Source organism: Camelus bactrianus, chromosome 4 (genome assembly GCF_048773025.1).
Source record: "Camelus bactrianus isolate YW-2024 breed Bactrian camel chromosome 4, ASM4877302v1, whole genome shotgun sequence".
Taxonomy (NCBI): Eukaryota; Metazoa; Chordata; class Mammalia; order Artiodactyla; family Camelidae; genus Camelus; species Camelus bactrianus.
This window is the reverse complement of record NC_133542.1, coordinates 76229270-76256198: the sequence shown is the minus strand read 5'-3', so window position 1 is coordinate 76256198 and position 26929 is coordinate 76229270. Positions and strand designations below refer to the sequence as shown.

Sequence of the window (26929 nt, the reverse complement as noted above, 5' to 3'; positions counted from 1 at the left end):
CCGCTCCGCCTCCCTGTCCCCATCGCTCCTCCGGTCCCGGTGTGGGGTGGGAGCCAGGCAGCTTCCGGAGGGGAGTGGGAGCAGGTCTCCGGCTGCTGCGCTCCTCACCGCCTTCCTGCCCTGAGGACACAAGGATGTGGCTTCTGTCTGCTCAGCCAGGGTCGAGGGGCTTGGCTGAGACCGGCCGCAGTCCCCCCTCAGCCGGAGCGCTTCCTCCCCTGCTCCCCGGCAGGTGGGCAGCACTCGTGTGCCTCAGCCTTCACCAGAGCGGGCAGGACCGCGAGGTCGGCCCCCAGCCCGATTCACTCACATTCTGGTGGGGGCTCCCACCACAAGCCTCCCTGCGACTCCATTTGGGGCCTGGGCTGCAGGTGACCTGCCGGTGGTCCCCTGCCTGGGCAGACCGGTTCCCTTTTGCTGGGGGTTGAGGGTCCAGAGGCCTGCCAGCATGGACGACTGCTCGGGCTCCCCGGGAAGTCACTGACTTCACTGGACAGGGGCGAGTCACTGCCTGGGTCAGCGGGTCCTGGGGAGTGTGAGCACAGGCTGCCCTCAGGCGGCAGGAGGGCGGGGCAGCCGCCCGGCCCTGAGGAGCACGCAGGCTGCACCTGGGCTTGCGTGTGGCCCCTCGGGGTGCGTGTCCTCTTGCGCCGCCGGGGCAGCGCCTTCTCCTGGACGGAGCATGGGCAACCCCGGCAGTCAGGCACACTTGACCCTCGGTAAGTTGCCGGGGGGCTCAGAGGTGGTGCTGCAGGTGTGCTAGGCGGTGGACTGGGCTCCAGGGCAGAGTCCGGGCCTCCCTGAGGCCAAGGGAGAGCCGTGGCTGCGGTAAAGGAGGACCAGGGTCAGAGGCCCGGGCTCTGGCGGTGATTCCGCCCTTCACACAGGGCTCTGCGGAGGCGCACGTGTCCCGTCGGTGCTCCGACAGGAGCGGGAGCGGTCTGGCCCTCCTCGGGAGTCCTGTGGTTCTAAAGGAAGAGCCAGGCGGGCAGGGATGCCGTGTCTGCTCAGTCACTTTGGCCCCTCGGGAGCTTGGCCTCAGCTCCTGTGCTCTTCTGCAGCGACCAGCGGGAAGAAGCAGGTGGCCAAGTCGAAGGAGGAGCTGGCTCAGGAAAAGAAGAAGGAGCTGGAGAGGCGGCTGCAGGATGTCAGCGGGCAGCTGAGCAACAGCAAGAAGCCCGCCAAGAGAGGTACCCTCGCGGGCCGCTGCCCACGGGGAGGGCTGGCGAGGGCAGTGGGCAGCAGGCCTGGTGTGCACGTGGGGGTCCACCTCTTAACCCGCCGTGTTCCCCCGGAGGAGGCTGTTACCCTCCTGAAACCCTGATTTTCCTTCCTGAAGATGGGGCACCAGGACCCTGGCCCTGGAGCGGGGCTGAGCAGATGGGAGGCGCGTGTGGAAGCACCGCTTTCCAGAGCCCCTAGGAGAGGGCTCTTTGGTAGGGCCCAGCTGTGGTCTTTGGGGGCCAGACCCCACAACTTGGGAGGGATGGGAGCCCCACCCCGCAGTGTCAGTGGGTCCTGGCGCCTAGCAGAGAGCTTTCTGGCAGTCCCCAGATAGTAACACCAGTTCCCAGCCAGTTAACCAGCATCGTAGGAGGCTCTGACTTCCAGCCCCCAGGCCCTGCACGTTGTGGACTGTGGGGTCTCACTTTGGGTGTGCAGGTGATGGATTCCTTGCCTCCTTTCTCTGGGGCCTGTAAGAAAGGTCAGACCTCTTCTCCTGGCCCCAGGGGCACGAGAGCCCAGGCAGTGGTCACAGTCTAGGGCCCATCTTGACCCTGGAGCAGCTGGGTGCCACCATTGCCGGGCCCTGCATGCCCAGGGCCAGGGTGGGGCTGAGAGGCCCCGAGTTCACCCTGGGGAGGGCAGGGTGGGCGGCTGCCTCATACTGCTCCGCCAGCCCCTACGTCCATACCCCCCTAGGTTCTCTTAGCAGGTTGCATTCATTTTTTCCCAGTTTCTAAGCACCCTTAGATGTGTTGACCTTTGAGCTGTTTTTATTCACATGTCTGATGCCAAATGTGTAGGTTTTCCTCACACCAGGTCGCCAGTCTCTGACACGAGCTGGGCATCCAGCAGCTCAGCTCAGCTCTGACACTGCCTGCTCGGGGCTAGTGCAGGCCCTGTGGGTTGACGGCTCAGCCCCCACAGGACTGCCCCCACCGCAGATGCCAGTGCAGGGCCAGGCCTCCAGCGCCTTTGGCTGGCGGGCTGTACCTCAGGGGTTCCCACAACCCTTCCCTCAGGTTTGAGAGTTTGCTGGAGTGGCTCACAGAACTCAGGAATGAGGAGTTAAACCCAGTATGGTTTGTTATAAAGGATACAATTCAGGAACAGCCGAATGGACGTCATGGGCAGGGTATGGGGGGCGGGGCGGGGCGCTTCCACGCCCTCCCCAGCACACCATGCTCCCCGCACCTGGTGTCTTCACACCTGGAAGCCTTCTGAATCGGGAGCTTTTATGGAGCTGTCTCTGGTGCCCGCCTCTCCTTGGAGACGGGGCCTGGGGGAGCTGAGCGTTCCCACCCCCCAATCACTTGGTCTTCCTGGTGACCAGCCCCTGTCCCGTGGCCATCTGGTGGCCTCACCTTCAGCCACTCATTAGCACAAACCGGGGTGTGATCTTGAAGGAGCTCCTTGTTAGTGATTAAAGGCGGTCTTGCCTCTGAGGAGACCTGAGGGCTTGGGGCGCTCTCTGCCAGAAATGGCACGGTGGCCAGTGCGTTCCTTGTGCTGTCACAGCCGCCTCAGTGCGCTGATGCGTTTCCCCGGGCGTTTGTCACTGCTCGCTAAACCACAGGGGTGGGACCGCGTGGGCCGTGCGCGGGTGGTGTGAGCGGAGGGGCCCCCGGGCGGGCGGGCTCTGGGCGCGTGGGCTGGGGGGGCAGGCCGCTCACCCACTGCGTCTCCCCCAGAGAAGCCCGGCCCTGTGCCCCCCGGGGGGCCGAGCCGGCTCAGCAGCAGCAGCTCCTCAGCGTCCGGGAGCAGCAGCTCCAGTGGCTCCAGCTCAGACAGCAGCGACTCGGAGTAGACGCGTCCTCCCCGCGAGCACAACCGGAGCCGCCGCCCGCCACCCGCCGGGACCTGCAGCGCCCCTTCTCGGGTTAATACACTCCTTTTGTTCGTGGTGTGCGGGTTCTCTCCTTGACTCAGTGTTACGCTCTCTTCCAGTTCTTGCTTTAATAGGTCAAAGCCCTCTTGTGTGTGGACGTGAGGCTCTGTGAGAAGCTGTGAACGGGCATAAAGTCTTTCCTTCGTAACTGAATTCGATCCCTGGGAGGTGACGCCTTCAGGCTCTGACCTGATGGCCATAGAGAAATGTGTAAGGTGTGTCTGAAGCCTCTTGCAGAAGCCCTCCCCTCGTTCCGGCTGGTCTGTAGCCCCGGGGTCTCTTCGCGGGAGGTTCTCAGAGACTGCGCCGTGTTTGAAGGCTGTTAGCTCGGCACAGCTGGCGGCATTTGCATCCCTGGGGGCCTGGGCCCCTGCGCTCATGTCCGAGGGCTCTGCCTGCCTGCCCGGAGAGCCAGGGCTGGGCCGAGCGGGGCGTCGGCGGGGCGCCAGCCAGAGCGCTCGGGGCGGGGCGGGTGCGGGGCGCCGCGGCGAGTCCACCCGGTCTCTGCGGCGTCGGGAGTTCCTGGGAGGGAACGCGGTGGCTGCGTGCGCAGTGCACAGGTTTCCAAACACTGAAACTTTTACCTCAACTTTAAAAAAAAAAAAAAATTAAAAAAAAAAGACAAAAGGAGACTTTTTTGTAAGGTTTAGCAGTTTTCTACAAAAGGCCAGCCCGACGTGCGTCCCCAGCTCGTGAGTGCTGCCCCCGCCGCACACTCCGGAGCCGCCTGCCCAGCTCCGTGTATATATGAGAACTTTACTTATTAACATCATTGGTCTTTTTTTTTTTTTAAAGAAAAGAAAAAACTGCAAAAGAAACGCATTTTTAAGAAGCAGCAGAGATGCAGGCCTTTTAAGTGCTGTGAGGCGAGCCCGGGGCCTGCCGGACGGGGCCCGCCCCCAGGTGCTAGCTCCCTGCCCCCCCCCCCCCCCGCGGTGCTCAGTCACGTCACGGCCACGGCCACAGCCACGGCGGCGCGCGCTCCCGGGGCCGTCGGGTCTTCGTTTCGTTCTTTCGTGTGTGTGTGTCTGAAATTTGGAGGCTTACAGGTAGAGGCGGCCTCCAGCCGCGGCGTGCTCTTCGTTTCCACTTTGCTTAGCTCTTCTGTGTTCACCGCTGGTCTCTTCGGGACTGTTTTAAAAGAATTCAGCTTAGGGAACCCCAGCTATATGATATAAGCTTTGTAATCAGAGAGAGAAATGTATAGTAAATCTAAGTCTTGATTTTTTAACTTTCTATTGTAAAAAAAAATAATAATAATATACAGAGTTTAACAGAAGGTTATGCTTGGGTTTTGTTTTCTCTGGAGGCTGCCACGTAGCCTTTGAGTCCTGGGACACCCCGTGCCACCCACCTGAGCCCTGAGCACTGCGGCTTCGGCCAGGAGTGCCCGGGCCCCGGGGTGGGCGCCGCCTCGCCCCCCAGCCTCCAGGGGAGGGGTGCGGCCCCCACGGCAGTCTTCCAGCCGGCCATCAGTGGCCTGGCCGGGCTCTCCCTGGCCTGTCTTCTCTCTCCGGGGTGGAGGAGCCTCTGGACCCAGGAGGGTTCCTTCCCTCGAGACTCCCCAGGGGCTCCCTGCCTGTGCATTTTGCAGTCAGCACAGAAGTGACTGAAAAGGGGCATTCTCCCAAGCGTCCCTGTGAAGACCTCCCCGAGGCAGGTGCTGCGGGGAGCCATGGGTGGCCTGGCCTCCTGTCCGGGGGCCGGGTCCTTCTGCCAGCCTTCAGGATGGACAGGCGGACTAGTCCTTGGCGTCCTAATACTTGGCGGTTTTTATAAATCATAAAATCAGCTCGGGTCCCGCCAGCCCTTGTGGCCAAGGACCCCTCGATGGGTGCGGAAGGGTGTGGAGGGCTGCTGAGGCAGCGGGTGGCGGTTTGCCAGTTTTCTTACTGCCAGTGATTCTGGCATTTGGTGAGTTTTGAGCCAGTCTGTTAAATTTTTCACGAAGTCTTGTTTATAATAAAAACACAAATGGATTTTAAACTTGCCATTTTTAAAAGTTGCCCCGTTCTTCGAAGGTGTTGCCTAATCAGATGTTTACTGGAGAATTTAAATTCAATGGACGGGATTACTACACAGCAGAGTCGCCAGGTCTTGAGAGGGATCTCGGGGGCAGGTGCAGCAGGCACGGGTCTGGGGAGCAAACAGACCGGGCCGAGGGCCTGGAGGGGCTGGGGGCTCCCGTGAGCAGGAGGGGTCGCCATGCTGGCCACTCGGTGGGGCACTCCTGGCCCTAGGGCTTAGCACTGGCTAAGCGGAGCGTCTCCGGACACCCTGGTTCTGGGCGAGGGGGGGGTCCTCAGACCACCTGTGCCCCTCGCTTCCGGGGCTTCGCTGGCTCTGACACTCCCCGAGGGCAGCGTCCGTGCTGAGCAGGTGGAGTTCATCGGTGCCGCAGTTTTTAAGGGCTTCCTGTCCAGGCTTGAGAACTAACTGCAGAGTTTTGGGGGACCTCCCCCCCCCCCCCGAGGTCAGCTTGTGAGTGTTCACCATTCCCACTTCTCTGTGTTGGAAAGCAGAGCTGCTCCAGGGCCCAGAACTGCAGGGCAGGCTTTCGGGGGAAAGGGCCGGGTTAAGTAGGCTGGCCACGCACAGGAAGTGGAAGTGGCTTTGGAAACACTCGTGTGGTGACCCCTGGAGGCCCAGGGGCGGGCTTCGGGTGTTAACTGAATTCCAGAGACCCTTGCTCACTCATCTTGCTTACAGACTGTTGACACACATTTTCTTTTTTGTTTGTTTGGTTTTGTTTTTGTTCTTTTGCAGCATTCACATCTTTTATCAGCGTCCTTTGGGAAAAACCATCACCCACGATAAAAAGATTTGTCACACCCAGTGTAGCGCTGTTCCTCCATACTGGCGCAGCACTTCCAGGAAGCTTCCTTTTTTGTATTTAAAGCATTACTTTTCTGTACGACGTGCATGCAAGTTGACCGTAACTTTTCTTAACCTTTTTAGTGCCGTTCCTAGTATATTCCTGTAAATGTCAGTTACTGAAAATGAGTCCAATGTAAGTAGTTTTAGCTTGTTTATTGCAATGCTGGCCTCAACACAACAGAATAAAAATGGTAGAAAGTACTCTTTGATGTTTCTGGTAACCATGGACCCTTCTCCTGGGGCATTTGTTTTGTTTTCATAATAAAAGAAAGAAAAAAAGAGGCACCTGGACGTTCCTTTTCCTGCGCTCTCTGGCCTCCCTTCTCCCCTCACCAGCGTGGACGACGGGGTGCAGCCCTGGTTCTCACATCCCACAGCTCCTGGCAGGAACACCGGAAGCATCAGGAGGTTTTAAGAGCTCGTGGCTGTGATCCTCAGCCCGGCGGGGAGGCCCGGGGTTGAGGGCCCCGGGTCTAGGGGTGTGACTCTCCGCATGAGCCGCCCGCCTTTGCAGACATGCAGGACCTGGCGCCTGTGTCCCTGCTGCACTCTCAGTCTGCGCCCAGGTGGTTTCCGAGACTAGAGGCATCTAACGCTCGCCTGGCTGGCCCAGACATCCCCATGGAGCCCTGTCAAGCAGGTGGGCATGCTGGGTCCCCCCACCACATGGGACCCAGCACACGGTGGAGGCATCAGTGAAGGATGAGGGGCGGTGGAGACAAACGCGAGTGCTGACAGTTTCCAAAGCACTCAGGCTGCGTGAGCCAAGCCTGGCAGAACCTCCCTGGAGAGGAGGGCTCTGCCCAAGTCCAGGCCCTAGGCCGCCTTCCTCCGGCACCTCACTGCATTCCCTCGGGGGCACGCGTCACCTGGCTTAGACCCCTGGCCCTCTCTTACCCAGACCAAGCTCCCCTAGAACGGGGACTGGCTGGGCCGTGTCCACCTCAGCTGGGGAGGCCAGCCACCCAGGCCCCCCAACGCAGATGGGCCCTCCCTGCATGTTAAGCCGCTTAGCGCCAGCTGTCTGTGGGAGCCTCAGGGCACGGCGGTCACCTGTGCATCCAACCAGGGCTTGCTTTCCTGGCCGCCGCCCTCTTTGTGGGGCTGACCCGGCCACGGCACATCTAGGTTAGTCCAAGGTGCTGTGAGTGCGCCGTGCAGAGGCGCTGCAGGTAAGCCTGAGTTCGCTTTCTTCCCAAACAGGGCTTAAGTCGAAGGAAGCAGAGATGTTGACAAAGCCTGTCTACTGGGGAGTTCCATTGTCAGAGGCCTGACTCTAGATGCACCAGGCCTCTCTCTCCAGCTCCGGGAGGCACTGAAGGACATGTGACTTCCCAGCCTCCCGACCTAAGGCAGCATGCAAGAGGGGGCTCTCAGCCAGATGTCCCCTGGCTGGATGTCTGATGGGGGGGGGGGATGCTGTCTGCTAGGTGACTTGCACACCGGCCCGAAGAACCACGCACAGTGAAGCTCCGGACGCACCGTGTGCGTGGCCAGCAGGAAGGCCTCTGCCCACCAGGAGCACGGCCACCCAGCCGTTCAAAGCGTGATGGAAATGCCCTGCCTGTATGGCTGAGCGAGGAAAAAAGTGGCAGGACAAGCAACACACGTGCCCTTCCCGCTGCTGACCGTGCTGCCTCTGGGGAGGACGCTGGGATTTGCCTCTTGCATTTCCCTGTTGGGGTTTTCAGCAATCTTTAGGTGTTCCTGTTAGGAAAAAGCTGAAAGCCAAGTGACCACAGACAAGCACATAAAAATAAGGAGTGAGGCAGGAAGGGGCCCCTAAAGATGTATTTAGCAAAGACTTGACTTTGACAAAAGATTCTTCCACACTGGCCTTGCCACATGGGCTTTAATTCCAGCAGGCAGCAGAGCCTTTCAAAATGACGCGGAAAACCGCCCACAGGTGGGCCGAGGCTGCCGGTGCGTGGTAATGACCAACACACAATGACGAACACTCGGAGCAAGGAGGCTGAAATACTATCAGCTGAGAACCTGCCTTTTGAAGCCCTGTGATTAAATTTGAAATCCCTGTAAACAACTGGTGCGTAACTTAATGGATTTGGGGTTTCCCTGATGTTTTTTGGATGCGTTTGCCCTCAAGTCTCAAGTATTAGGAGGCCAAGTATAGAAGCTACACACACGATGCATCACACGCAATCAGTTTCACAATTAGAATCAAAATTCAAGGGCCACAAAGTTCCCGCTGAAATGCCGCAGCTGCTGACCATTTAAGGGAAGTCCACCTTGGTCCTGCAAGTGGGTTTTCGACCACACATGATGCCAGTTCCACCCCCCGTTTCTAGCTCTGACCCATTCTTTACCAGGCAGAAGTGAATCCTAAAAACCACCTCTGAGCATGTGGAAGGGCTGTCTGCAACCACGGCGTCACTCTTGCTTGATTTCTTTGGAAGCGGAACCAAAGCTGCGTCTAGAGTGCCCCGGCCTGGGCTGTGCCTGCAGCACCTGGGAGGTCAGAAGGAGCCCGGAAGCCCAGTCCCCCAGCCCCCTGACTGCCCGCGGCCTGGGGCACCATCTCTGAGATTCTTGGGTCCCTTCACTGCATCTCAGTCTTTATGTTCACTGTTCAAAACCTCCCCGTAAGGACTAGGAGTCAGCAAGACAGCTTGGAGCCTGGGACTGGTTTTTCACCCCAGAATCACATAATCGTGCAGAACTTGGACTGCCCTGTGTCCCGGGAGACCTCGAGCTTGTTTCTGTCCCGGACTAGGATGGCCTCGTTTCCGTACTGTGAGTACCACATGCTTCGGCTCCTGCTCAGGTACGTCCCCAGCGGCACAGATTCCAACTTCTGCTGCTGCTGCTGCCAGATCAGCAAGGACGTGTCCCGGTACCGGAGCCGGGCGTAGCCTTCAGACAGGGCTTTCTCCGCCAGTGGGACGCGGCCACTCATCACGGGCCGGAGCCTTCCCTCTCCTGGGCTCCCATGCACCAGGCCTCTCTGAGCCAGTCCTCGTGGACAGCCGCCAGCTGCTTTGCACTAAATGCACATGCTTCTCAGCTCTTGAGTTTGAGGATTCCTTACTTAACTTAATGGTGAAAATGAGAAATTCAGGCCACTCGGAGGCCACACCCTTATGAGGGTTCTTTGCAAGGAAACTTGAGAGGCACCTCCGAGCATTCTGAAAAGACACCTAAGAACCACACGTGAGACAGCAAGCAGGTCACCGGCGCCCCGGCCGCAGCGTTTCCCCGGGACGGCTATGTGCGTGTCACTAGCTGTGGAGTGGACAGGGGACACGTGCCAGGTGTCTGCTGCGATTCTGACAGCGCGGCTTGGAGCACCTCATCTGAAAAGACGAACCTGGTGTCCCCAGTGAAAGGGCCTCGTACAAGGAGATGGAAACTGACAGCAGTCCCTCTCAGGGCTCCCCGCTCATCCGTGCCCGGCTCGGCTTTCAACTCAGCAGAGGTGTGCTGACACCGGTCATGGTTTTGGAACCAGCATTTGTCCAGTGCTTTTTTTTTTTTCTGGCTAGTCTTCAACTCTTCCCGGAGGTGATGCTGCAAACAAATGAACGTGCTGTCAGGTGTTGGGGAGAAAAGGGCCCCAGCAGCAGTGGCAGAATCGCTCTTAACTCTGGGAGTCAGAGCGTCAGGCCACGCTGCCGCCGCGCGTCGCTTCTGCAGTCGCGCGCGCCCTGGGGATGCGCACAGGGGGCCTGGGTTTAAGAGGCAGACCTGTGCCTCAGCCCAGGCCTTTCACTAACTAAGCGGGGGCGCGGGGGCGCGGGGGCGCGGGGTGGGGGGGGGGGCGGCGATCCCGGGGAAACCGCCCGTTTCGGAGTTAATGTCTAGACCTACGACGGAGGTCCCAAGAGCCCGACGGGACACGGGTTCGGGGGCCCGACCTGCCCGTGCCGGGGACGCTGGTACCCCCTCCTTTCTGCTCCACGCCCCTGGGAGGCCCCTGGGCCGGAGAGGAGCACGAAGCCGGGTGAAAGCCTAACCGGGGCGCCCCCCGCCCCGCCGCGCGGCCCCGCCGTGCGGGTTCCTCCTCCCGCGAGGCCCCGCCCTCCCCGGGGCTGCGCCCCGCGCCCCCCACCCTCCGGCTCGTGTCACCCGCGCGGTGGGGCCTCGGCGACGCGCGGACCCCGGGCTGGACGCCTCCCGCCGGGCGGCGCCCGTTGGCCGCGGGTCCGCGTCTCCATGGCAGCGCCGCAGGCATGCCGAGCCGAGCGCCGAGCCCGGGCAGGCCGGCGCCACGAGCCGGAGCCATCGATCGCCCCGCGGGGGGGGCGGGGCCTCCCGCTGGGGGCGGGGCCTCTGGAGGAGCCCTGCGCCCAGTTTGCTCCTACGTTACTGTTGGTCTTAGCCTCGTATTGATGGTGGTTTTGTGCTACTGCTGCTTGTGTACGTCTGCCACTGCTGTTGCTGTGAGCATTCTTGCCCCTAGTAAGTGATACAATTATTTTTAATAATTCAGTGTTGTCCCGGGGGTACTCTCTTAAAAATAGGTCTCTGACTCACTCATGTCACCCAGCCGGGCCAGGTCCCCACACTGCCATGAAAATTAAGCACTCCACCTCCAAAGCATGCTCCAGTAACACTCTCGTTTGTTATCTGTCCTTTTCCTTACTGAAGTTTCCTTTTCACAGTTTTCCTCAAATGCTAATTAAGAAGGTCGACGTAAGGGACATTCATAGAACACTGAACCCACAACTGTAGAGTGCCATTCTTTACGAGGACACAGAACATCTACAAAAACTGACCATATGCCAGACAGCCTTAAATATACAAGATAATATACACAGATATGGTGTGTATGTGGGGTATATGGAAACACTTGTATTGTCTTTGCAATTTTTATATAAACCTAAAACTTTCCTAGATTAAAATGTAAAAACTTACTTTAAAAATGAGTGAATATGAAAATGGATATGTGTATATCCGTGTATGGCATTGTGCTGTACACCAGAAGTTGACACAACACTGTAAGATGACTATACCCCAATAAAAAAGAAAGAAAGGGAAAAAAATGAGTGAAAAGGAAAGTCACAGAGGTGAGAAGAAATTTGCAATATATATCGTTGATAAGGGACTTAGGGTCCAGCTGGAAGAGGAAATCACGCCAGCGATTTGACCAGAGAGGAATTAATAGAAGGAACTGATCACTAGGTACAAAGTTAACTAGGTAACTTTCAGAATAAAATAAAGACCTCTGTAACATCTCTAGGTAGTAACTGCAGGAAGCAACTGCCACCTTAGCAGCTAAAAGACCAAAGAGAAGAGGATGGAATTATGAGAATGTAGAGACTTAAAGGAGGGACACCAAAGAGCTGAAACTCAGAGTTTTGAGGTGGGGACACCGACAGCTGGAGCTGGTGTCTCTGCATCAAAAATAGGGTCCCAGCAGGGCCAGGACTAGACCCTGAGCAGGGGGTGCCAGCCGGCTGCTGCCCCTGAGTGACGGCCTCGTGGATTTTGTACCCATTGGAAAAACTGCAGACTGGATTCAGCTGCTGCTTCAGAAAAGGAAACGTGAAGAATTGTTTCCAGGGGACTGCGCGCTGACGGGAAGCTAGCAGGGAGCAGAGAGCAAGGTTGCGCTCCCTCCTCCAGCATTCTCATCTCCAGCACCCTCTCCGGTGGAGCCCCCTGCTCCCTGCAGCACAAAGCAGAGGGCGAAGGACGTTTAGATCTGCGTTAGTGGGAGAGGTTTATTGGCGGCAGGCAAAATCGCCCTCATGGGCATAGTCCTGCCGTTTGTATGTACATTTCTACACATGTCTGAGCCTCCAAACAATAAAAGCAAAACAAAGAAACAAAAAGACCCTAACTCTCCATTTCTGCCTAACAAGATGCAACTCTCTTTGATTCAAGAGTGAGACAGTCTCACCAGTGACAGATGAATGGATAAAGATGTGGTAGATGCATAGAATGGAATACTACTCAGCCATACAAAGGAATAAAATAATACCATTTGCAGCAACATGGATGGACCTAGAGATGATCACACTAAGTGAAGTAAGCCAGACAGAGAAAGACAAATATTGTATGATATCATGTATATGGGGAATCTAAAAAAGAAAAAAAACCTGATACAAATGAACTTATTTACAAAACAGAAGCAGACTCACAGACATAGAAAATAAGTTTATGGTTACCGAAGGGGACAGAGGCAGGGGGAGGGACAGACTAGGAACTGGCGTTTAACAGATGTACACCACTGTGTACAAAACAGCTAAACCACGAGGCCCTCCTCTACGGCACAGGGGACTGTATTCAACACCTTGTAATAACCGATAATGGAAAAGAGTCAGAGAAAGAACAAACACATGCATGTGTGCGTGCATGGCTGACTCACTTTGCTGTACACCTGAAACATGGCAAATCAATTAGTCTTCAATTAAAAAAATAAGAAAAAAGGAGGAAGACAGTCTCACCACCTCCCCAGACAGAGGGGGTACGAGGTCCCGCCGCTGTAGCGTCCGCCTCTGGGCTGTGTTCATTGCTTCTCCTCCTCAGTCTCCTGTCTGAATGTTGTTCTACCTGAAACTAAACTGGAAAGTTAACTTCCAACAAAACGCACTGAAAATCACACGGGGAATGAGGCGGATACAAATGTAGAGATCCTTAACATACAATGTAGATAGGTGCAAATGTGAAGGAGTGGCGGTGCGAGTGTGTGTGCGTGCCTCCAGGCGGGGGACACAGGCACTGTTGCTGCTCGCTGTGACCGTCACAAGGCCTCTTCTTCGCCCTCAGTAGGATCCGCTGGCCAAGACTTCTTCAGCTAGTGGGCTGACGTACACCGTCGTTCCTGAAGGGCATAAACCCTGTTATCCTGCCATCTGTCTGTCTGTCTGTCTATCTTTGGACACTGTAGCTTTCCATTAACTTTGCTATTGGCGGCAGAAATACTAAAATGTACCAGCGATGACGCCCCCGGCTTCCGGATGTGGTTCTCACGCCCTCAACACGGAGCAACAGCTCACTTTCTCCTTGGCAGTAGGACTCCACCGGCCCAGCCGGTAAGGTGACCCGCTTCTCAGCGTTTGGATCCAGTGACCCCAGACTCCCGAGCAACAGTCTCCTCCTCCAGATCGCAGAAGCCATTGCTGTGCCCCCTGGCGGGTCCAACCCTCTCTGAAGCACCAGGACTTCCAGGTCATCAGTGCTCAAAGATGGGGGGCAGAATTAAAACCGATGGGAGGCATTGCTGGAGGTCCAAGGAGCCACTGCCACCTCTGCTCTCCGATTCCCGGACACCCGGGGTCAGGCTGGGCGACAGCACCAGGTGTGTCTCCGGATCAGAGCACACACCTGAATCTGTGAGCCGGGACCTCCAGCCCTCCTGGCGTGGTTCCCAAGGGTGCGGCACCCACTCTGCGGGCCGCTCACTCTCAGTCAGGCGGGCCCTCTGGGTGACGGGGCGAGTGCAAGACCAGTGGCTTCCATGAGCGAGAGCCCCTGTGGCCCAGCGTTTCCCTCCTGGCTCGGGAGCCCTGGGGCGGGACGGGCATGGCGGCCACCCCGAGTCTGGGGGCGGTGGAGCCGGCCGAGGAGGTAAGGGCAGGGAAGGCGAGCCCAGGGTCTGTGTGCGTTCCAGCGAGGAGCGTGCCGGGCTGGGGCTCCGCGTCGGCTCCGCACTGGCGGTGGGCAGGCCAGCTTCAGGGGCGGAGGTGATGCGGCCCTCTGTGCTGAGCCTCCACCCCTCCCGCCACGATCACTTTACACACGGGCCCGACAAGCAGGCCCCCCACTGGCTGGGATGAGAGGCTGAAAACCTCAGCAGGAGGGTCCTCGTGTCCATCTGATCGCTGAGAGCTTCCTCGGCAGTGGATGGGCCTTGGAGACATCCTTCCACCAGGACACAGGGATGGTCGCAGCCAGTGTCCTTTCTAAGAGGTCCATCCAGTGCCTCTTCCCTGGAGCGCCTTGTCACCAAGCTCCCAGTCCTTTTCTTTCCAAGCGCTTAACCGTCCAGCTAAACCGGTGCGAACAGCTGGAGAATCACTGTGGACCAACGCAGCGGAGGACCATTCAGGCACGAGAAAGAAATGAAGTGCTGATGCAGCCTCCACACGGGTGAGGCTGGCCAGCATCGCGCAGAGCGAAGGGAGCCAGCTACCAAGGAGCGCAGCTTGTCCGACTGCTTGGACGTAAAACGCCCGGGACCGGGCAGCCTGCAGAGGCGGAAAGCAGGACCGTGGCTGGCCAGGGCTGGGGCGGGGAGTGGGAGGACGATGGCTAACAGGGATGGGGTTTCTTTCAGTGAGGCTAAAATCAGAGTGGGTGAGGCTCGCATAATCCCGAGGCGACACTGAAAGCCTTTGACCCGCACACCTTAAACGGGTGCGCTGCCGTCGTCTGTGAACTGCGTCTCCGTGGGCAGTTTTTAAAAGAAGAATCAACGCTTTCTCAAGACGTCCGCAAATGGAATAGGAAATCCGATTCTGCCCCTTCCCAAAGGCAAGGAAAGATAGGCAGAACCCACCAGAACCAACTTCTCTGCAGCTCGGGAAACCGGCCAAAGGCTTGCAGTGACACGGGGACACTTCTCTTTCAAGGCTGACTGTGGTTAAGAGCAGCCAGCTTTGTGGCGCTTTACTTTCTCCCACCCCCGACTTCCCGCACAGACCTTAAGAGCATCGCACTAGCGTCAGCCCTGCCAGCTCGGTCTACTGGGGCAGAGAAAGTGCAAAACTAGGCTAAGACTTGACCCCCAGGCTTCGAGGCAGCAGGCAGACTTGATGCCAACATACTCCTCAGACAACACCCAGAGGTTTAGCAACAAATGCAGCTGCGGTCGTGGGAAAGGAAGGATGGAGCCAGGAGCCACGAGGACCATCCCTCGAGCCTCAAGGACGTCATCAAGTGCCCAGAAATTTAGGAATGTTGCGGGCCTGGGACCACTGTGTGTCCCCACCTCCGCCCCGGCCCCGCCTCCTCGCTCTGAACGGGAGCCTCTCGGGCAGCGACTTAGGCCTGTCCTGCCTTTGCCTGTTGGGTGTGTGGGTGGGGGCCGATGCCCAGGCTTCAGTGCGTCAGTCTTTGGACAGACTGTGCACCATGAGCCGAGCCTGAGGAAATGCACCTGCACCGCCTTGTTTGCACCTGGACCTGGTTTTGACGCTGAGAACACGAGGCCAAGATTGACGAGCTTTTGGGGCGGGGTCTTGGAGGGGTGAATTATTCTGCGTGTGCATGGGGTGGGGAGGGTGTAGTTCAGTGGTAAAGTGTGCACTTAGCATGCTCAGGGTCCTGGGTTCAGTCCCCAGCGCTCCATGTAATAAAATAATCGATTTTCTGCATGTGCAAGAAATACAAACAGTTCACAGCCAGAACATGGACCGTAACGGGTTTAAATATGTCCGCGAGTTCCTTGACACCCTGTTGTCAAAAATGGAGCCGGATCGCCCTCTCCTGGGCAGGGCTGGCCTTGGTGACCCTTTCACGTGGCAGAAGTGACACCGTGTGGCTTCACGGCTAGGTCCAGAGATGGGGGTACGTCTTCCCTGGCTCTCTGTGTCTCAGAATATTTGCGCTTAGAACTCAGCTGCCGTGCCGTGTGGAAGCCCCGGCCACACGAGGGCCCTCTCGGAGGTGTCCTAGTCAGTAGCTTGAGATCCTAACTGACGGCCAGCCTTCCAGGTGACTCTGGCCAGTGCCAGCCCCCCAGCCCCCAGCCGCCTGGGGCACCTGAGAGGCCTCAAGCCAGAACCACCAAGCTGAGCCAGCGAATCCTCCGAACCGTGAGAGATATTGATAAATAACTGTTGTTAGGCAGCGAGGTTCATTTCTCGGCAAAAGAGAATGAGAACAGATGTCCCAGGAGTTCGTGCTAAATCAGAGCCAGTCTCTAGTAATGCCCCAGAGGCCCGGGCACGCCTGCCCCTGGGGCGCGGCCCGTGGGTGCCGGGCCCAGGGCCCGGGGCGGGGGGGGGGGGGGGGGGAGAGCCTGGAGAAAGAGTGACGGCGCGCCTTGCGGCTGCGCGGCCCCTCCCTCCCGGGACCCGGCCTCCTCGCCCGTCAGGGGCTCGGGCTCAGCAAGCTGGCTTAAGCCTGAGACTGGGGGAGAGGCTGTGGATCTCCACGTTGGCCCCTGAAACCGGGTCTGGGGTCGCCAGTCCTGGGGTTCTTCCTGCTCTCGGGACCAAGCACCATTTTAGTGGGTGACTTCTTTCCTCGTGATGCGGCTGTCGGCTACATGGGCGGGTCTTTCTGGCTGTGTTAGCCCCTCTCGCCCTTTTCAGGAGCGGGGCTCACCTCGGTTTTGGCCATTGTCTCTGCTGCTCTAGGACCCCGGGGTCTCTGAAATCAGGGACCCCAGGGTTTCCCATCACTACACTCGGTCGGTCGGACGCGGCGACCACAGAGATTTCCAAGGACCCAGTGCCCCTCGCTGATGCAGTACCCAGTGCCGGGACCCCAGGGGAGGAGAGGTGGGCAGGTACACGGGGTAAGTGGACTCCAGCACTCCCCTCCCCTCCAGCCCTCGGACTCCTTCTGCGGCGTGCTGGTGAAGTCCTGGCATTCCGGCCTCATTAAGCACAGGCTACCGTGGAGACCAGTCTCAGTCAGTTTCAATCCCAGCCGCACGAGGGACACATTGAATCCGAATCTCTGGTAAGGCACTCGTGTGAGTACCTCCGGCCCGATCCCGTGCTGTGTTCTGTCTGCCTTGACCTCACACTCTCAGAAGCCATTCCCCACACAGTTGCCCTGGTTTCTGCCAATCTGTACAAAATCTTTCCACTCTCTTAGTGTAAAAGCTGTTTCCTCTTGGATCCGCCTTTGTGCTTGGCTTCAGGGCATGCTGAGATCTGAACCTAGATGTGGATCTGGTGCAGCAAGGGTGTTTGCGGTGGGTTTTGAGGGGAAAAGCATCTCCTTCCCAGAGTAATAGCACCGCTCCCAGGTAAGGGTGTCACAGCGCCTTTGAGGTACTTCCTCTGGCGAGAGAGGCTCAGAGTGGCTGGGGGACTGGAGCGCCTCAGCGCCGTCTGTGTCTAACCGGATGTCCCTTCCCGAGTTTCAGGGTCCCACTCCTCCCCAGCCAATGCCACACGTCCACAGGACAGACTTGGTGGAGGCTCAAGGGATGCTGTAATTCTGCAGCCCACCAAAAAGGATCTGGTGTTGGATATTCAGTAACATTGGCCAGGTGGCTGCAAGAAATGTGACATTCCTCTAGGATCGTCATGGAAGCTCCACACTTTTCTCTCGACTCACCACATCCTAGGCCTGGCTGATTGTGTCCCCACGACGTCACTAAAGTGACCGTCCCTCTATGTGTCCTGAGAACTGGCAGTTAGATCTGCGCCTTCATCAGACGGGGCTGGCCTTGTTAACCGGCTGCCTTCCCGGGTGGTGCTGCGGGCTTCCCAGCACCACACGCGTGGGCGGGCACCTCCTGTGTGCCGCGCGCTCTCCGCAGTAAGGCTGGCCACCAGCTGTGGGTGTTGGCAGCCTGATCTACTCGCCACCAAGTGCCCCGTCCGTCTTTCACGGGGTAAGTCTACCTGCCATCACCGAGCATAACTCAGGTCTGTTGTTCATCAAGGATTGCAAATTCATGACCTTCTGGTGCCGATGTGATTTCTGCCTTTATTTTCTGGAATTCTTCTCCATAAGGAAGAACTTTCTTCATCAACTCTGGTTACCCTGAAGGAAAGTAGAATTCAGCACGGACGGACCTGGAGACGGTCGTCCTAAGTGAAGTAAGGCTGACGGAGAAAGACAAATACCACATGAGATCGCTTACGTGTGGGATCTACAGAAAAGGACACGAATGAACTCACCTCCAAAACCGAAACAGACTCACAGACATAGAGAACAACCTAATGGTTACCTTATGGTTACCGGAGGGTGAAGCGGGCAGGAAAGGATAAGCTGGGAGTTCAAAATGAGCACCTCCTGGGGAGAGACGGACGTGCTAGCGCCCCTGGTGGTGGTGGCTTCACGGGCGCACGTGTCTACCAGAATTCATCGAGCTGTACGTCTGAAATCGGTGCGGTTACTGTGCAGGAACCCTAGCACAATAAAGGAGCTAAAACATTTAAATAGATGAATAAATGCTTCATTCTCTCTCTTCACCTATCCCTTTTCAGACTAAAAGCTTTAAAAATGTATCAACGTGACCGCATGAATCACATTTGATGTCATTCAATCAATGGCCTCGTTATGTTTTTCATTCTCAGGGTCCTCCCTCCCTGGCCAGGAGGAAACCCTGTTGCTGGCAGGGCCGCATTCCCCCTCGAAGCTCCGGCACGTGTCCTGTGCCGCTCACCCTGCTCCCGGGGCGGCCAGCAAGGCTTGGCCTTCTGCATCTTGGGCTACATCACCCTGATTTCCGCCCCGGTCTCCGCCTGGCCGCCCCTCCTCTCCCTGCGTCTGCCCTCTGCGTGTCTCTAGCAAAGACACTTGTCGTTGGATTTAGATAATCCAGGATGATCTCATTCTCGGAGTCTCGTTCGTCACTTCCGCAAAGACCCCTTTTCCAAATAAGGTCACATTTACTGGCTTCAAGGGCTTGATGTGATGTATCTTTCTGGGGTCCACTATTCAGCCCACTGGAAACCCTAACGTGGAAACTGGTGCAGGGAAGATGGAGGAATCTTGGGTTGATTATCCGGCCAGTCTGTGGCTAAATGTGATGTCAATACAGCTTTCTTAGGAGATGGGACACAGGGGGCCGTACAGCTGCGTAAACTGTCTCCCGTGGTCCCCGGGAGGGAGCGACAAGCTCAGGGGGAGGCTCCGGGGGACCGAGGGGTGGCGCCCATAAAAGAGAAGTGAATGACCGTGGTGTCGGGTACTTTTTAAACGGCTCTTCAGAAAAGAGAGTGAAAAGCTAAGATTCTTTCTCCTTAGTCTAAGGCACAGACTGATGTCCAAGGTGCTGTCGGCCGGAAGCAGAGGTGTGATGTCCCAGAATGCAGAGGGTGGTCTTCAGACAGGGGGACTGCCAGCCTTCTGGGGGGAATGGCCACTTCTTCTGGCCCAGGGGCTCCAGAGGGGGCGTGGGTGGACGAGGTCCCAGTGCATAGACCCAAGTGTCCCCACCCCCGCGTCTCGTGGCCCCGCCCCTCAGCCAGGTCCCTGGTCTGCCCCAGAGACTGGCTGGCTCGGAACTCGGCCTCCCCTGGGGCTGCACCGCCTCTGCTGCCTTGCAGCTATGGGACGAAGTCTGCTCGTTCGAGGGCCCTGTACACGTGGCTCCGGCTTTCACGTTCTGCCCGCGGTGGGTGACTAACCACTCCGCCATTCACCGACTTTCTCCAGTGTGTTCACAGCTGCCCGCCACAGCCATCATTTCCGTGGTTCGAGCATCAACCATCCCCTACATTCGAACGTCTGAGATACGAGGTACCTTCTCGCCCCAGCTCACCCCTGGGAAGCATTCTCGTGCTCACCCCCCACGCCAGGCGCTCTCAGCGCCCCGCCTGCCGTCAGCACTGGGGCTCTTGCTGCCAGCTGGCTGAGGCTGCTAGCGACTGCTTCCTGGGACCCCTCCAGATGCCCAGTGTTGGGAGTGGGGGTCAGGGAGCAGGAAAGATCTGGGCGTTGGGGGAACAGCAGGGTCTGTCTTGCCTGAAAGGAAAGGTGGGTGGGGGTGGCTAGGAAGTCGTCAGGCCGTTCCTGGACCCTGGCTTCGGGGTCCTACTGGCCTCTCTCTGGCCAGGGCAGCGGTAGGAACGGGGTACAGTCGGGCCGAGCACAGCTGATGCCAGCAGCTGTTGGCAAAGACCTGTCACTGTTACCAAGTTCACTCATACTGCTCGCCCCACAGCAGGCCAATAAATCGAGGGATGAGGTGTTGGGGCAAGGACTAGCAACTTCATTTGGAAAGCCAGCAGAGCAAGAAGATGGTGGACTCATGTCCCAAAGAACCATCTTGCCTGAGTTAGAATTCAGGTTTCTTTTATACTGAAAGGGGAGGGAGTAAAGTCAAATGTTCCTGTGTCCGTCACCCTCCGGAGGGCCTGTGCCAACTGCTTCCTTCCCGCAGTCAGTCCCAGGTGGGCCTGCTCAGGAGGCTTCCTGTGAGCTAAACAAAGGTATTTTAGCTTAATGCTCTTTATCTGAGGGGCAGGGTTCCCAGAGATGGGCCATTGTGTGTAATTTAAGCTTAGAGGCAACATCCTTTTAGTGATTAACTTGCAGCCAAAGCAGTAGATACAAAGGTTTAAGTAAAAGAAACAGATCCGGTACTGGAGTCAGATTTGTTCTCCCCATCACACCAGGACTGCAACAATAAAGAAAACCAAGGCTATGGCCCGGGGAGCCCAGGTGAGTGGGGTTCACGATGTCCCGGGCCGTGGCAGTATGGACCTTGAGAACTCTGACCTGCATCTTGACCCCGGAGGGAAGAGGGAGAGGAGGCCTGGGGCCAGAGGCAGGAGAGAAGGTGGGTGCCCAGAAATGCCATAACCGGTGCTGGGGAGGTTCAAGTTACAGCGTGTGCAGAGGGGGAGACGCCAGCGCTCTCCTGGTGGACACGCTGGTGCTGGGGGACAGCCCCCTCGTTCAGGCAGCAGTGACCGAGGGCGTGAACAGGCAACGGCAGGGGCAGTGGGGCCTGGGAGGACAGGCCAGCTGGGCCAGGCTCTGAGCCAAGGTCCAGGTGACAGAAGTGGCATGTGCGGGGCTGGGCACCCGGCGGCGCCCCCTCGTGGTGGAGGCGCTGGGATTCCCCAGGTGGGCTGCGCTCTGGGCATTCGGACAATGGAGGGATGCGGAGGAGGTTCTGACTTCCTGAATCACAGCAGGAGCGGCACGAAGCTGTTGGCTAGGAAAGCTCACGAGCCGACCGCGGAGGGTCAGGCCTGTCCTGAGTGCGGTGTGTGCGTCTGTCTCATTGACTCAGGCCGCGAGGCCTCTGCCCTGGGGTCGCCGTCACGCCCACTTCGCAGACAAGAGGACTGACTCTCGGAGACAAAGCGCTGGCTCAGGGCGCAGAGTGGCTGCCTGGGACTCGGGAGCCCTCACTTGTGGCCTTTCTCTCTGAGGGACCCCAGGCCCTCCTAGGGTCAGCTCAGCACATGAGGAAGGCCAGAAAGGCAAGGTCTGGAAAGCAGTGTGTCCAAGTGCGGCTCAGTCACTGCGCTGTGCACCAGACGCCAGCATGACGCTGTAAATCAGATCCACTTCGACGAAACAAAGGCACGTTTCGGGGAGGGCATGGCTCAGCAGGCACGAGGTCCCGGGTTCAATCCCCAGCGCCCCCTCTAAACAAATAAAAACGCGATCACACACCCCCAAAGCAAAGCAAAACAAAACAAACAAAAACAGGTGCGGAGTATTTATTCGCACCACTACAACATGAATGGGCCTTGACATTATTCTGAAAGAAGGCTACACAGACGTGAAAATGTCCGGAGCAGGCAAATCACGGAGCCAGACAGATCCAAGGCTGCCAGGCGTGGCGTGGGCGGGGAACGGGGGCCGGCAGCTCCGGGGCGCAGGCTGTCTCTTGGGGGTGATGCGCTTGTTCTAGGGTTCGGAGCGCTGGCGCGGGGGTCTGGCTGTGCTGACCTATTGCCTGGGGAGGTGGCGGGGCTGCAGGAGGTGGGCTGTCTCCTGCCCAGGTCGAGGCAGCACTGGACACCAGTAAAGGCAAAGCAGGGACAGATTTGGACCGGGCTCTCCTCGGCCCTGTGTCCTGAATCCCTCGGGATGCTGGTCCTTTCCATGAGAGCCAGAGCTCCCAGCAGCCGGAGTGTCACAGCCCAGTCTGCCTACTGCCAGCTTCAGTAACAGCGGCCCCTGGGCCACCCCTTGGGTCCCATAATGCACAGACAGCTGCACGGGGCCTGGGCTTCCCTCGGTCAGACTGGATTCCCACCTCTGTCCTTTGGTGAGGTGGCCTGTTGGTGTCACGATGAGCTGGCTTCTGAAGAAATCCAGGATCTGCCCCCAGTCTGGACTTTTCGGCCTCCTGCCTACAAAGGCGTTAAGTCTGGGAGGCCTTCCCTACTTAAAGCCTCAAGTAACCCTGCCCGCGCCCTGACCTCACAGCGCCTGCGGAGGAGAGCAGAGCCCCCTTGCAGTGGGTAGGAGGGGCTCAGACAAGGACCCCTGGCGGTAAGACATCAGCGGTCACAGTTCGGTGTGCGATCCGCGGACTACACTATTGGACTTAATTTTGAAAGTCGAAGCGACAAACAGTGAAAAGTCCGCATTTTGCGTCTTTGAACAAAATGTAAAAAGCCACACTCCCCAACCCAGTGGGGCATCGTCTGACTCCAAGACGGGCCGGATGGTCTTTCTCTGCACCTATGGTCTCCCGGGAAATTGTGACAGCTGAATTTGCATGATGTAGCTGCAAATGGAATTTGCAAAATGTGTGTGTTCATGTGGTTTGGACGTGAGAATAATTCCTTCACCCAGTCATGTTGGGAAGAGTTGAAATGTTCGCTTCCCCTCCCCCACGAACAAGGCCAGTGCTCAGTACTCTCTGGATAGAGGAGGGGGAGGGATGGGGGAGGGATGGAGGGATGTGGAAGGGAGGGGTGGAAGATGGAGGGGTGGGCTCTGGCTTCGGAGGGGGGCCTTGGCCTGAGCAGATCCCAGTCCTGCCCTGGGACCCTGGCTATGGAATAAGGACCCCGTCGACGAGAAGCACTGAGACCTCGCAGTGGCTCTTGGCATTTGGGGTAAAGCTGGGTGGAAGAACCCCCTGGTCTGGCTGCGAGTGTTTTTCTGACGAGGCCTGTGTGGAAGGGAGCAGTCGCAGATGTTTGAAGGGGCGCAGGAAGCGCTCCAGCCCTCCCACTGCGGCCCGCACCACACACAACACATGAAGGTTCACACGTGTCCTGTGCAGAGCAGGTTCCTGGTGTCTCCCCAGCCAGGAGGACTCCCACTGACAAGGGCAACTCCGCGGCTGCCCAGGAGGCCTGGTGGGGCGTTTGTGGACTCAGAACCCCCCACCCCGTGCTGCTGCCTGGGGCCCATCATACATCAGCCAGAAGCAGAAGCCAAGACCCCAGCTGGAAGTGTTGCAGGAATCAGACTCGGTCTTCAGACCAGGGATCCAACCCCAGCTCTGCGCGGCGCCTAACCTTGGGCAGGTCCTCTGAGACCCGTCACCTGCAAACAGTTCAGTAAAGCGCACGGCCCGGAGCTGGGCATCATTCCCTGCGAGGCCGGAGTAGAGGCCCGGGCACCAAGCGGCCTGATCTTCCTCCAAAGGCCTCCTCTGGGACCCACCCAGACCCTGCTGTCTCCAGGCTCCCCGGAGCTCCGGGCCGGTGGCAGCACTTCTGTGCCGGGTCCTCCTTCAGCTGGGACACCGGCTCTTTCCCCAGCAGCCACTTCCCCGCCGGCCCCGCCGCTCCCGAGCGCGCGCGCGCCGGCTCCCGCAGCGGCCGTGCCGAGCGTGCATGGCGAGCCTGCCTTCCCGGCTCTGCGTTCCGCTGCTGAGTCAGTATCTCCGTGTTTTTCGACACCACAGCATTTTCCCGTCTCCCTCGATTCCTCTCCACCCAAACCAGTGTGTCACCCGACAGAATTAGGTGCCGGGCACAGAAACTCCTTGCAACAGCAAGATGTGGGTGGGTGAGCAGCTGCCGGGGAGGCCCGGCGTTTGGGCCCGACTCCTTCGCATCGTGCTGTGACGCCGGGCAGCTCCCAATGTGCTGGATTTCTGCATTTAACAGCTAAGAACAGAAGCGATGACTATAACTGGGAGGCTTAATGGGGACCAGGTGACACACACAACCCCCTCAGGCCAGCCGCCCGTGCTCAAGAAATAGGAGCAGCGATCACAATAACAAAGACCGTGAGAATATTGTGCTAAGTCGGTGCAGCTCTTATGGAGTGGAATGTTCTAGATTCCCTTCATGATGGTAAAATATGCTGCAATTCAGTGGATTACACAGCCTGTCTTTAAGCCTCTGATTCAGATTGCTCTTGTCTGACTTCCATGACAGGAGACGTTCGGTTGTAAGATTGCAGTTGCTGTGCTTTGCTGAGCTGTCGGTTTATTCTTCTGGTGTTGCATTCAACACGTGTTTCTGGACTACCTCCCATAAGCTGAGCCCAGTTCACGGTGCTGGGAGTGAACTGGGGACAGGACCAGAGGTGGGCCCTGCTGCCAGAGCTGACAGTCTAGAGGGCCGAGACTGAGCCATTCAGGAACAGACACGGTGGCGAGAAGTGCACAGAAGTAGAGGGAGTCATGTGGTGGGAGGAGGCTCAGCACAGGAAGTGAGGCTGTGAGCCACACGGCCATCTGGGCGAGTCCCAGGCAGAGGGGTGGCAGGTGCAAATGCCCTGAGGCTGGGGTGTGCTGGGCGTGGCTGGAGAGCTGCAGGAAGTGAGGTTGTTCAGGGGCGGGGTGCACCACACAGGACCTGCAGGGGAAGAGATCTGATTTTGTCTCTGGTGAAGGGGAGTCCTCTCTGGGCAGGAGAGTGACGAGGCCTCGCTAAGCTTGGACTGGGTCCTTGGTGGCTGCTGAGGGCAGACTGAGGGGGAACGGGTGGTGCGGGTGGAGGCTGAGGGGCCCAGGAAGAGGGGGCCTGGGACCCTCCTTCCATACTTTGGCAAACGTGACTCCCGCCCCTGGGTTCCACCTGCTCCACTGGGCTGGGAGCCCCAGCTTCCTGCCTCTCCTGGGCCCATCCTCCCTCACTGAGGAAAACTGATGGCACCACACGTGGGCCAAGCTGAGCTGCAGCTGCCGGCGGGGACCGTTCCCGTACAGTCTGTGAGCTCCTCTCCAGGGTGCCCTCTCTATAGAACGTGGAGGCAATGGTGCCCCCAGAGGGGTGCCAGAGGCGGTTCCAGCAAACAGCTCTGCGTCTGAGAAGACACGGATGGTGCTAAGAGTTTCTGGAACGGTGTCCCCTCTTCCTGATACATACTTTGAGCTGACACAGTCCGGACCTGCTCATCACACACCAAGCATTTGGAAGAGAGTTTCCATCGTTTCCTTCATTCGGGGGTTGGTGGGTACGTACAGCTTGGCAGTAGAGCGCCTGCTTGGCGTACATGTGCTCCCTCCCTGGTGCCTCCGTTAAGGGGAGGAGAAAGTTTCATTCATGCGTTCACAACCATCCAGCCTTCCTGCAGCACCTTCCCCAAATCCTGGGAGGCACACAGGGTGGGTCCTGTCCTTGTCGTCCACATCAGGACACTGGGAGTCAGGAAGGTACTGTGACTGGCTCAGTGGCGAGGCCTGGTTCTCGGGGGCTATTCTCCAGGCTAAACCTGATTCTTGGTGCCGCTGGGCAGCGCCCGCCCAAGGGGCAGCCAGGTGGCAACAGTGCCCTCTGCACCCAGCAGGGGGCGGCAGATGATCATCAGTGCTGCGGGCTGGCGGGTGCCTGCCTGTGTCCCAGTCCTGGCTCATCGTCTTGGCCGGTTCCCTGCCCAGGCAGGAAGGCCGAGGGCAGCGAGGACATGAAGAGGGTACCCCATCTGGCCCAAGCACTGTGCAAAGCTCCTGGATGAAGAATCCTGTTCATTCCTCACGAGCAGTTCTGACGGAGTGGGGCGCCCCCCAGTCTACAGAGAGGGAGGCGTCCCTGCCAGGGGAAGGTGCCTGTCTGTGCAGGCTCTCAGAGTGGGGGGCTGGAGGCGATGAAGCCCACTTTGCGATTTCTTGGGGAGATGGTGGAGGAATCCGCCTGCTGCCGTGGGGTTATATCCTTTTGTCTTGGGCAAGGCAGGCTCAATCCCCCCCAGCTGAAGCAGCTCCTTCCTGTCCAGGTTCGTGAAGCTGCCGCACCCATTTCCTCGCAGGAAGGACGCCCGGGCAGGAACTTAGAGGTCACTGGCCACTTGGCCTGACTTTATTCCTGCCAGGGTCTGGGGTGCGCCCTGGGAGGCCAGCTCCTCCTCCACGTCGCTCCATGAGCCAGAACCTGGCCTGGGTCCCCATGCTTCCTCCTCAGTTTGGGAAGGGGGCAAGTCTGACTCTCTGCAGAGGGCCCAGAACAGAGGGCTCAGGGGACCCTTGCTGGGCTCACAGTGAGGTGGGGGTGTCGCTCTGCCCTGGCTTCTGTACCAAGAATACCAGAGGAGGAGGGGAACTGGGCTACGCGGGCAGCTGCCCCGGGCTGCCCCAGCTAACACGGGTCCAGGGTTCAACCCAAGTGTGTGGGGGTGCTCAGAGATTGGTCACCCCACCCCCACTCCGTGCCTGAGCCAGTCTTAGAGAGGAGATCAGATTTCCCCAGAGTCACCCAGCACATCAGTGCTGAGAACCCAGGGCTCCCGACGGCCGAGTCAGGATCTACATCATTTCACGGCCAGATAGGCTCTTTCTGTCCTAGAAGCCCTCCCACTGTCACGGGGGCCAGCTGCAGCGAGCAGGCCCGCCCCCTCCCAGAGGGCGTGGCCCAGGAAGGAGTTCAAGGCGGGGTCAGTGGGCCCCGCAGCCAGCAGGGAGGCGGGCTGCCGCCCGGGCCGCGGGTCTGGCCGCATCTTTTTCCCTCTCTCCCACTTGCTGTCACGTATTCCATCTCGGACGCCAGGACTTGCCCTCCGGGCAGCTGCGAGTAGCAGGCCTCTGGGTTACAAAACAGGAGACTCTGAGCCTTTGTGCGGGGTCGAGGTGGGGCGGGGGCTTCCTGCGGGTCCCTGGCCAGGGCATAGGATGGGAAGGCGCTCCAGGAGAGTCTCCGGCCTGTGCGCCTCCTGCCTCGAATGATCCCGCGGGGGCCGCTCGACGGACCGAGCGGCTGCGGGACGCCTCGGCCCGGTCGGTGCCCTCGGTAGGGTCTGTCCTTCCCGAAGGCCCACGCAGAGACGCGCAGCGCGACAGGGGCCACCTCCTGATCTTCTGAAACGCCAGAGGGACGCGGAGACAACGACTGGCTATCACCCCGCAGGCGCGGTCGCGCGCCCCGGGCGCAGAGCTGCCTCAGAGTCCTGACGGCCCTCGAAGAAAGTCGACGGACCCCGGGCCCCGGCCGCGCCGCAGCCCCCGCCCTCCGCAACTTTCGCGAGCGGTAGCGGGGC

General features: G+C 58.5%; 2 protein-coding genes and 1 long non-coding RNA gene across 14 annotated transcripts in view; 1 reads left to right on the top strand and 2 right to left on the bottom strand.

Annotated features, from left to right (window-relative positions):
- The window catches only part of BRD3 (bromodomain containing 3), a 35461-nt gene extending 29191 nt beyond the window's left edge, over positions 1-6270 (top strand). For 7 of the 9 annotated variants that reach the window (XM_074362622.1, XM_074362623.1, XM_074362627.1 and 4 more), the window contains 2 exons: positions 1062-1190; positions 5879-6270. In XM_074362622.1, the coding sequence (XP_074218723.1) occupies positions 1062-1190; positions 5879-6009 (260 nt within the window). In that variant the 3' untranslated portion in view covers positions 6010-6270. Of the gene's footprint in view, positions 1-1061; positions 1191-2915; positions 5099-5878 lie in introns of those variants that run through there. The other 2 variants (XM_074362629.1, XM_074362626.1) reach the window with 1 other exon arrangement.
- A 1476-nt stretch (positions 6271-7746) lies between these two features.
- BRD3OS (BRD3 opposite strand) lies at positions 7747-10189 on the bottom strand. 4 transcript variants are annotated; one of them, XM_074362633.1, is made up of 2 exons: positions 10073-10189; positions 7747-9514 (listed from the first exon to the last, which is right to left on the bottom strand). In XM_074362633.1, the coding sequence occupies exon 2, from the start codon at positions 8901-8903 to the stop codon at positions 8649-8651; it is 255 nt and encodes an 84-aa protein (XP_074218734.1). In that variant the 5' UTR covers positions 8904-9514; positions 10073-10189; the 3' UTR covers positions 7747-8648. The 4 variants fall into 4 exon arrangements, with proteins under 4 accessions (XP_074218734.1, XP_074218735.1, XP_074218737.1 ...); XM_074362634.1 differs by having other exon boundaries at positions 10056-10174; XM_074362636.1 differs by having other exon boundaries at positions 10104-10146.
- An 11057-nt stretch (positions 10190-21246) lies between these two features.
- On the bottom strand, positions 21247-26905 carry LOC141577519 (uncharacterized). Its single transcript, XR_012506632.1, has 2 exons — positions 24829-26905; positions 21247-24315 (listed from the first exon to the last, which is right to left on the bottom strand). It is a non-coding gene; the product is annotated as an uncharacterized LOC141577519 (long non-coding RNA).
- Between the last annotated feature and the right edge of the window lie 24 nt (positions 26906-26929).